Source organism: Lingula anatina, chromosome 8 (genome assembly GCF_051362555.1).
Source record: "Lingula anatina isolate TDL-2025a chromosome 8, LinAna3.0, whole genome shotgun sequence".
Lineage (NCBI taxonomy): Eukaryota > Metazoa > Brachiopoda > Lingulata > Lingulida > Lingulidae > Lingula > Lingula anatina.
In genome coordinates, this window is record NC_141774.1 from 17,067,775 (window position 1) to 17,079,210 (window position 11,436).

Here is an 11,436-nt window from a genome sequence, read left to right on the forward strand (position 1 = left end):
TTTATTTGGCAATAAAAATCTCCTCAAAATTCCAAAGTATGAATTCCTGGTTGCTGATAGCTGGTCTTTGTACTCTCCTAATGCGTATAACCTTTACAAAGCTGACTTTTACTAGCGATGATTTGATTTCCTTTGAGCAAATTATTTAAAGAGGTGAAGAGCTGCATTTTGTCTCTAAAGACAATGGGACATAGCGCATTGGACTAATTTATCTTGATAGCTTTTAAAACAAAATGAATTAAAAATACAAGCATTTCACCATAACAATCTTTATTTTTTCTTTAATAAATAATAAGTCATGTTTACATGATCGCGTTTTATCAAAACTGATAACTATATGGAATGTCGTTGTCATGACAGTGACGAATAAGTCGTCACGCACTCGTTGCTTTTCCTTGAATACTTCATGTCATTCACATTTCCGCCATTATATATCTGATATATAGTCAATTACTTATGTACATAATAAGTGTTATATACATAATACCATATTTGTTCTGTCAATAAAGTGTCTTCTAGGCTAAACTCAGTTTGGCATATAGTCTGAGCTAAAATGACAGCTAATTATCGTATAAAGCCCATTACTTAAGTCTTTTAAGTCAACAGCAAGGCTTGATGACTGTACCTCTTATTACGTTAAAATAATTGGCAAGGTTTGATAAATGCGAATCTATTGGCATTCTTACTCTTGATTGTCGTATTAGCAACTATATCTTCTATTTACAAATCAATCAGTTCTATGCTAAACACTCTTCAAACTATATACCCGAAACTTTTATGTGCACAGAAACCAATTTTATAAAACCTAGAGTTGATTCGATGCAGTTTTTGGAATTGTCGAGAAAAATCAAAATGAAATTCAGGCAGCTGTGCCAATGAGTTTTATATCGACTTTTGAAATATCTTTCAGAGATTTCTATCGATCGAACAGGGCGTTTAACGGCTCGATGGGTAGGCTATACATGCTTTCCGTGACACACAGGATGTGTTGAATTCCAGCATCAACTGGCTTAGACAGGGAGTACAACAAATGATCAGACGCTCCTTACTAGAATATCTACTGGTGTATAAAAAAAAAAGGAAAATTAGAAAAGTGAACAATGGGATTAAGCTTCGACGTCTATGTATTCCTCCGGTCGCTCAATAATGGAGTCATTGGAAATGACGGAATCCCCATCAGAGAACCCGCTGCTAGAAGAGTCACTGCGCATGCTCACGCGCTTCGCGTGCTGGCACTGTCCGCTGGTCACGTGGTCGTGACGTAAACTTGGTGTCACGAAGTGTAGACCACATTGCTCGCAAGTGGTGTCTGGGTTGGTTTGCTCAACTGGAGATATAATTAAATAGGGCATTTAAAACATACGCCATGCTCCATATAATTTTGAATGCAGTTGCTCGGTACATGTTGAAAACGAATTGCTTGAATTTCATCATAAAGAAAAGTCAGTTTAGCAAATATAAAAAGTATGTGCAAGAATGTATTATACACACCTTTATGCGACCGCATATGGAAAGACAGCTCATAAGTCTGGTTGAAAGTTTTGCCGCATATTGCACATGCGCATGCCTTGTCTTTTGTGTGCGTGCGCCTCACGTGACTGTCATGTGCTGCGTGCGATGCAAAAGCTTTGCCGCAATGCTTACACTGTAATGAGAGCAAAAGAATTGTGAGTATAAATCAGCATTTTATAGGAGAGTAAAATAAAATCTGGAAAACTAATTCGACCATCCTAACCTTATTTTATTGCATGCTACTTGTGAAGTGATTTTCTATTTAACTGATCGTCAAGCAGTTTTTCACTCAAGGGGCGTGGCATTACCCTTACCTTAAAGGGTTTCTCTCCTGAATGCTGACGTATGTGTGTCCTCAAAATGCTAGATGCCGTAAAAGCCTTGCTGCAATACACGCATTTATACGGTCGTTCACCGCTGTGGACCTGGAAACATTAAATCAACACATTAAGTTTACTTAGTATGCCATATTTAATTGTATACATTTCCATCTACTAACGAGATTTGTGAAACGTAGTTTATGATAAGGGTAAATTCATGTAGACAGACGTGTGTCTTATCTAATTTCCATACAGCGGGTCGATTTAGGCTTGAATTGTTGATATGTGTGCTTAGGACATGCTGCACGTAACAAAGGCAGCCAATCATTTTACACTGGGAGACACCGATTCCAGCCGATTGCAAACCGATTCCACCCGATTGGACACCGATTGCGACGGATGAGATGCCGAGCACAATTCCACTTACCCGCATGTGTTTGTTGAGACTGGAAGACTGGGAGAAACTCTTGTCACACACGGTGCATTTGTGGGGACGGTGCTTCTCGTGGACATGGAGGATGTGGATTCTCAAGCGGTCCCTCTTCTCAAACGATCTGATTAGAATTAAACAGAATTTAGGGTTTAATATACTTCAGACTCAAATTCAAAGCAACTTAAAATTACAAGGCATGCTAAAGGTCATCAGTCCTTTTTTGTTTTATTTCTTTTATTATCCGTGTCTTGAGTTAATAATTCCAGAAAAAAATGAAACAGTAGAATTTCAGGATACATTAACCTGAAACAATCGGAAAATTCCTTAACTTACTGCTTGATTGATTGGTCAGTTAAGTTGTTGAGATCGAACATAATTATAAACTATTTCCTTAGAACTTCCTAAGAAGTAATAGAAAAAAGCAACCCTCACCGATCACAAAGGTGACAGGGGAACTTTCTGTCCCCCTTATCCACACAGCGTGTGTACTTTAAGTGCTTGTCTCTGTAATACTGGTAAGCAAAAACCTTGCCGCATCGCTCGCACTGGAAACCCGGTGAACCTGGAGATTAAAGAAATAGATATTGTAGAAGCACATTTTTTTTAACTTTTTACTTTGTCCGGACAATATTTATGTGTGTATTTATGAATAAAAATTACTCTTTCCTAGACTAAGAATAAAGGTGTTTTCGGGTCCATGTTTCCTCTTTCTCTTATATTATAAGTCTGTCTTTAAATTTACACTTTCTGTCCACCTATTTATTTTATTAACAGCCATTTAAGAGGATACAGATGTACTGTCGTCATGCCAAGAGACAAACGAAATGTGTCAAAGATCTGACTTACTTTCATCAATTTCTTTCTCCCTTTCGGTGCTCTTCACATCTGCACTTATCCCGCTTGAAATCATCATGCACTGCTTATAGTTCTCTCCGTACCAGACCAGCAGTTCGGAGCCGAGCAGAATATCCTTACAGGCCTCATAGTAGATCTCGTCCTTGACCTGGATTGCCTCGAGATTTTGCTCTCGCGGGTTGCGCGCGCTGTTCACAAGGGTCATCCAGTTGCCCTCTATGCCGCGGCCGTCGATGAAATGACTCAGCTTGCCATCCTTAAAGATCTGAAATGAAAATATAAGTGAATTTGAACTCACTTTTCAAAGCTCATTGGAGAGTTGTAAATAGTTTGCAAAAAAAAAAAAAAAAAAATCCTCACGGCAAAGTGAAAAAAAAAACAACTTAAAACTGAACGCATCAATAATAATATCGATGTTACCTGTTAAGAGAGGTGCAAAGAAATGAGAAACAGTATAGATTTTACACTCACCTCCCACATTCGAGAGTTTTCTTCCTTATCTTTCATCTCGCTTATGTGGACGACCTTGCCCTTGAACGGCCCAAATCTCGTGCCACGTGGTATGGCGGCGTGAGTACAGAAAACACTATGGTGCGGGGCCTCATTGACGAATGTAGTACGGATCTCTAAGCCTAGAGTAGAAAGGTCAATTAAAAAAATGACACTTATTTGTCTTTACTGAATATCTGTTCATTTATTTTTGATTGTTTCTTTATTTTTCATTTACGTACTCATCAATATGGAAAAGGAAAAAGAAATTATTTCCGATTCTTATAATTAGCTAAATAAACTCTTATCTTAAAATTTAGAGGGAATATTAGCGTACAAGACATATATGCAAACAATTCCAAATATACTCAAAATTCAAACGCATCTTTCTGCACAAGCGGCACTGTCATCAGCATTAATTTAAAAAAAAAGTTCTACATAGTTTTGAACATACAGATAACACCCAAGAGAATACCGGTCAGCTCACCTTCTGGTAACTTGAGGTTGGTTGCGTCAGATTGTGCCGGGCGACAGTCCATTGCAACAGGTGAGACGAACATTGGTTTTCCTGAAAACACAATACTTGGCATGAGCTCGGGTACGTCATGGCTGAGATTGGACAAAGCTGATTAAAATGATTGAATAAAAAATCTGGATGATGATGGCCCATATTGAAAACTGCAACATTTCATTATAAGTAATGCAGTTGAGGAAAAGATAACTGTAACTAAGTCTACGCAAAATAAATTATTTTATATATAAAAAAAATAAAAATCCATTTTTCATTTGAATGTTTGCAAACGTTTTGATCAATTTTGCCTTTACATCTTTATCTGGATTAATGGACATCATATAAATCATATAAAAGAAATAGAAATATGTTAATTATTGTCTAACACAGCGGCCTGTGAAGGTTTCTTCTCATTTTATTTAATAATACAATAACAACGTGTTTCTATAACACTGTTGCCCTGCCACAGGTAGAACAACATCTCGTCGAACCAGTCAATCAACCTCACCGGGATAATCCCGAAACAGGTGTTGTAACGTTCTTAAAAGATGAACGCTTAAGAAAGTAAAAGAGAGAAGCGGCTGAGCTAGCTTTAAAGAGGTCATTGGAAACATCTTAAGGTATTTTACGCGTAATTCGGTGGAGTGTTGTAAGTGGTGTAAATTGACCGAGGGTGATAAAGCCAGTGAGTAAACATAGTTCGAGTGGTTGTTGTTCTTTTATCCCAACAGTCAAGTGGATTTTGCGGTGGACTAAACATCCCTTCGGGTTAAAGTTTGAAGAAGTTTTGATTAAATCCCTCTTAAGTGGAGCCGACAAATACAGGACGCTTGTTACAAACTTAATACCCCCTTTTCCTTAATATCCTCATCTTCTAGTATTCCTGACTTATTTTATGGTTTGATATTATATATATTGAATATTTTTTCTTGTACTTGAAGCACTATGTCAGTTCCGCTTTCTTGGCTTTATTGCGCCTGTTAGATGATTAAGTCGTGAATTCTTTCTTTCAATTTAATTCGAAACGATATATTTCTATCCATACGTAGTTCCAAATTATTTCATTAAACTATTTTTCAGTTCAGTCACGAGTTACAATTTAATCTATTTTATGGCATATCAATCACGGATATAGACATTTCAAATCTATCACTGGACTAACAATTTATCATAAGCGATGTCCTGTCCTCAATTATAATGAACTGGTAGTATAGTCCAGTAGCATATTTGAAAAATACTTTATTCATGTAAAATACGGCATTGAAATTTAACTCAAAATGACATTTGACAGTGAAATTATTGTATCTATTTGAAGAGAGCGTACTCATATCACACTATAAAGGTAATTAACCCAGTAAGTCGGCTTTGTGACACATTATTGCGTTATTCTAAAACACAGCTACACATATGAGCCGGGTTCTAGAATGAGCTTAAGTCTTTATCTGTAAGAGATAATTCATAGAACACAATTTGAATAAAGATCACAAGCATAGGCCACGTAATTTGTGCTACAAAATAGGGGCAATATTTGATTTAATTGGACCACTACTGGTTTATTTATCTAAGGTCAAAGTCGACTCAAATTTTGGGCTAAAACTTTTAGACCAGTTTTCGGGCTAGAGCTCTTTTGTGAGCCCAAGCCCCAGTGGCTAGTTAGTGCACCTTTCTAGTGCAAACGCAAAGGTTCATTAAAACCGTCGACGATTATGTCCGTATTATCCCCAGCCAATGAGACATTTAATTGCCCTAAACAAAATAACATTCTTGTTGTTAGTTCAGGCACTCGGGTCGCGAAGTGAACAGACCTGTATAGAGATGGGGAAAATTAAACCTTTTCATGATCGGCCTAACAAAGCTCAGAGCACCCCTGGACATTATTTCGCCTCACCATTCAGACATAATGTACAATAACAAATAAGTCGAAGGGGAGAATAGAAACGGAATTTGAGCAAATTAAATAAATGGCTGGGTCTTTAAACGGTCTTTAAAGTTGCCATTGAAATAGGACCGAATGTGTTTAGCCGAGCCCCAAGCTCACGAGTAGATTAATGAAACGAAAACAGAGCAAGAAACCACCATTCTGGGGACCCATTCAGCCGCACTAATATCCACAAATTAGTAACATTACTTGATCTTGCTATAAAGATGGTACCGTTTGATCTCGCTCTGGTGTTTGTCTACGATGACTTGCCCCTGTTTTGCCTACGGATAGAGTAAACGTTTATTTTCTTATTGTAAAAGAAACCACACATACCAAAATGATATCGGAGGGTGAATAGGACCCCTGTAGGTGATAGTTGGGACCTAATACAAGTTCAGCACCGCCTTCAAAATTATAACAAAATTAAACCTCTTTCAGATCTCTGTATCAAGTGTTTGTCCCCGCGCGCTTGGGGAAACAGAACCAAAAGCAACCTTTTGTGGTGGTTAGATATGTAATTTAAGGGGCGGTCTCTCTTTGCGGAGGGACGCTGGGATCTAATTAACAAAGGTCGTGGCTCTATTTGATACCTGGCTATAACGCGGCTTGTTGTCCTAACGTAACGAAGCTTTCTGGGAAAATATGAACAACATCGAAAAACTAACACGCACCAAAAATGCGGACTTGATGTGAAAATGACCGCGGTTTTGTTACGTGCCGCGTGCCAAACAAAACTGTCCTTTTATTAATTCGTGTAAAATATGTGCTGGTTTGTGAGTCATCTTGGAACATAATGGAATCCGAATTTAATAGGTTTGAGGCTGATAAACTGTTTATATAATGTCCCGCTAGTTAATTAAGTTTGATGTTGTGGTTTTCTTAATGCGCGGCTGTATTACAACAGACAATACACGATTTAAAGTGCCGAAAACAGTTGAGGTAATTATTACTCTTATTTTCTCATTTTGAATGGAGATTGCGTTCAAATATCATTACAGTGTTTTTGCTACTTGTCAAAAAGAAGCGTAAAGACCCCGCCTTCTTGAAAATGTACCGTTTAGATTTTGCACGGGCTAAAGAACCGCGGCGTTTCTCTTCACACAATTTATTCCACTTTCTCTGAAGAACGCTCAAACCATACTTTGTACTTTCAGTGCTCACTATGAAAATCAAATATTTTAATTTTTTTGCTGTTGTTCATCATTACTTTTAGCTATATTACATTTCTTTTCAAATTTCATTTTCATTTATAAAAGATAGGGTAAAAATTGTTATTATTCTTAAGGGTCTTATTTTATTTTATTTTATTTATTTTTATTATTTTTTTTGTGTGTGTGGTAATTTTGTTTGACGCATAGGAATCATTTTTCTCTTTAGCCTGCCACTAAACCTCCAACAAAATAACCATGATAGGAATATGGACCGAATAAAAATAGGTATCTTTTCTTTTTTAAATAGGACTAAGATGTAAATTAATTTACCTTCCATTCCAGAAAGGGCGTAGTTATACAATCTCCCCGCCTCGGCTTGCAACCAACGTCCGTATAACATCGCATTGATCTCCTCTTGGCTTATCATCCCTCGTGGTACTGGTGCTGCTGTAGCGGCGAGAAGATGAGGATGAAGAGAAGGCACGGGATGCGGCGGTGACAGCGCAGACGACGGCATCAGCGGGCATGGAGCGCTCAGCAGAGATCTAAATGGTGCCATTTGATTGGTTAAAATCGTAGGTGATAGCCGTGGTTGAGAAGACGATGGTGAGAGATTCATGGGTTTTGGTCCTAAAGTTGTTGGGACTGGAATGTGGATACCCATGGTATTTTTGTGTCGGTTGGAGAAGGGAAACCCGATAGGATGGCTGTTGTCTTTAGGGGGTGATGGTGGGAGTTCTAGCTGTTCGTCCGACCTGAAATTAATAATTTTCGTAAGTGGGGAATTAAAAATATTCTAAACCCAAATGCGCAGTTATATAAAATAAAAGCCTGAATAAATACGATGATTTCCTTTTACGAGAATATGTAGATTGGTAAAGTTTACAGTGGTTGTTTAGTCAATAAATTAAATTTAAAAAAAGTAAAAAAAAAATCTAGGTTAATTTTTATGTACTTTATCTTAAATAACATTTTCTTATTGATATCATATTCCCTTCTGGGAAAACGTGTGATGTAGTACGTACTACATGAGATAACATGTAAAAAAGCTGTGCACGAATATAAAATTCATGTTTCTATTTTGTTTTTATAAAACCAAACTTAACGTTTACGTAATAAATTATTCTAGGCATGAACATACATATTTTGAAAAAAGAAAACATATACTTTTTTACCGAATAATCTTATCTTATAGCCTACTGATCACTGTGAAATAATAAGAAATGCTGATATAGTGCACACATATTGTGACACTGCTTACAAAATTTAAAACAAATTAATAATAATACAAAGCCACATAAAATTAAATGTATTCCTTTAGACATTACGTAATTTATTATCTTACAATCATCAATTGAAAAATTCCAATCTTAAAATTTTAAATAAACTGAAAATGATTTTTCAATTAAAAAAATATATATATATATTTTTACATAATTCCACCCTTAATGCTGATATTTAATTTATCGTTCTATTTTGTCACTCGAAGCAGAAAACAAAATACAAGAAAAAAATAACAAAAACATTTCCTACTGAACCTATATAAACTGATGAAACTTTGTTCAAATTTATGCTAAAAAAATCATTAAAAAAACTTACCTGCACAAAACAGCCGTGGGTGACAGGTGAAACTGCCCGTGCCGCAACACCTCAGCCTGCATCATCTTGACCAGTGTCCGGCAATGAAAGTGGTCAATGTCCAATAATTATTAAAGTGTCACTTAATCCAGAGAGCACTTGCAGAGCGATGTCCACTCACCAGTGGTCGGCTATCGAATGACTCCTCTTTCTCTCTGTGGCTTTTATTAAAAACCACCGCTGCTCGTGTTGTTCCAACAAGTGCTCTAGCCGTTGTTCCTCATCAAAAGACACCGCCCTCTGCCGCGCATGCGTCAGTAAACAGATCTGTTTTCGTACTGCGTTTTACCTGCTAGTCGTGAACAACACTAATACAATAGCAATGTTATGGAATGTTGGCTTAATGAAGCGTGTATTTAATGGGAATGCTCAACTGGTAGGGTAGAATTGAATAGATTCCCGTATGGGGAAGGCAATGCTAATTAGTCACAAAAGGCGGGACACGGTTACCGCAATTACCTGCTATTAACAAACAGTGGGGGAAGAATTTAAAGAACTCAAGGGCTTTATTTGGGTAATTTAGAGATTGTATAGAAACCGGCCCCCGTTTTAAGTCGACCCACGCTGTAGTGAAGCGTAGATTGTCAAGCGATAAAGGGAGCGCTGCGCGTGTGTTATTGTCTTTTGACCCTTACCTCTCTGTTCTTCACCTATCTCACCTGGTTTAAAAATGTGCGAAGATATTCCTGAGAGATCTCTAAATTGATAATGTCCCTATTTAATTATTTTACAACTCTAAATCGGGCACTTAGCTTCTGATAACTAATTCGAATGCTGTTATCTTAAATAAAACGCTTTATTCGTTCAAGTATCAACCGAGCATTTAGTTGGGGTGAAAATATTATCAAGTTTGCTTTTCACTCAAATTAAAATTGGGAAGAGTGATGCAGTGATGGAGTCTCTTCTCAAAAAGACTTTTACTATGCATTGTGAGAAAGCATTTTTTTCTATATTTTTTTTATATTAACGCGTATTTCACTTAGTTCATCTTCAAACGTTTAAGTCTATCCAACTTTTCTTTTTCGTTACTTTACCTACGCTCTTAGCTAAATTTGGACCCATTTCCACATTTTGTTTTTCGTTTATTTTTGGTTGCACGTTTAAGTTTGAAAAACCTTAGCGTCGGAAATGGTAAGAAGGAAATGATGTGGGATAAATAAAAATAAATAAATAAATAATTTAAATAGTTTATCCCAATGCATTCTCGCGTTGTCGCTTGTAATAAGACTGTGCCTTTCCTTAGTGTACTCCACATAACGGTATTCTGATGCACTTCCTCAAAAACAAGCTGCTGTCCCAGGTAGGGGGTCGGGGGAAGAGGATCAACGCACTTAAGTGGTCAGATTGAACCTTCACGACCCGTTACCTCTGCAGGTAGAACCTGAAAGGCAGAGCGCTTGACGCAACCTGTTAATTAAGGCAATTAGTGCAGCCATTAAGACACCTCGCTCTCGCGCGTCTCAGCAAGGCGGTTGACTCACCTCTTAAGCCCTTACGAGTATTTCAGGACCCCCTGTCGTGTCTCTATCGCTGTTCAAGGATCTGAATCGTTTGTCAATTAACCAGGTGTGCTCGAAGTGAAGTATCGGTTTCTTTTTCTGTCAGTGAACTATCAAAGTCTTTTTATTTGCTGCTCCTCCTTCAGAATTAAATTCATTCTGCTTTTTTATTCTTTTTTTTTTTTTGAGAAGATAAACGCGTGGTAAGGATTAAGGCAAGATAAGAGAGGTCTTTACAGATAGCTTCTTCATCTTGAAAATTTAAATTGAAGAAATAACCAACCAAGTACATGTATATAAGTTTTTGCGAACAAAAATGAAATTTTGATTTCTTTCTCTTCTTTCTTGATTATAGTTGATTATAGGCATTTCTATTAGCGGTAGAATACATGAAATATCAATAACTTGTGACGAAGTTTAAAGTCATGGTTTTTCCATAGTGATTGCGCTTCTAGTCGGAAATGTGATTAATTTATTAGAAAAATTATTGTCATATCTCTAGACAAAGATTTTTTAATATGAGTGTGTTGAAAAATTAATCATTGGACACTATTGGCTCATTCTATTTGTTGAATCCTTCAGTCCAACGATTCATCAGAATATAATTATTTATAATACAGCAGCATATAATAGGATAGGACGTCGTTAACTCATCGCAGGTGTTGGAACAAACTAAGACCGTGCAGCACTTGTTGTCATGTCCATGTCAACACGAATGAACTAATCGATAGTGCCGTAATTAAGGGCAGGTGCTCAAAATGGGCCAATTAGCCAAATGTGTGGTTTCTGATATGCGAGGTGTGTATTGTATCGTCTATTTACCGAAATGTACCCACAGTATTTCTATATACTTGTGTACATGTATGTTTATATAAAATCGTATATCAGTCTCGTTGACAGGACTGTGTAGCTGGTTGGAACGAACGAATCACAATTTGAACTAGGTTTTGTGCGATATCTCACAGTGGGTTGACGAAGAAGGTAAAAAAAGTCTACTTTTTCAGAAAAAAATACCTCCCCCCTTCGTTTAACTACATGCTACAGGGATTAGAGCAGCGCACCCAACAAGTAAAATGAATATCGAGAAGATCAAGAACTATTTACGAG

The 11,436-nt window shown here is 37.1% G+C and overlaps 1 protein-coding gene across 1 annotated transcript; it reads right to left on the reverse strand.

Annotated features, from left to right (window-relative positions):
- Positions 1-253: 253 nt before the first annotated feature.
- LOC106159925 (PR domain zinc finger protein 14) lies at positions 254-9,053 on the reverse strand. Its single transcript, XM_013536374.3, has 10 exons — positions 8,792-9,053; positions 7,523-7,947; positions 4,097-4,177; positions 3,592-3,752; positions 3,112-3,385; positions 2,698-2,827; positions 2,260-2,386; positions 1,827-1,937; positions 1,492-1,645; positions 254-1,327 (listed from the first exon to the last, which is right to left on the reverse strand). Exons 1-10 carry the CDS (start codon positions 8,854-8,856, stop codon positions 1,107-1,109), a joined length of 1,749 nt encoding a protein of 582 aa, XP_013391828.2. The 5' UTR covers positions 8,857-9,053; the 3' UTR covers positions 254-1,106.
- Between the last annotated feature and the right edge of the window lie 2,383 nt (positions 9,054-11,436).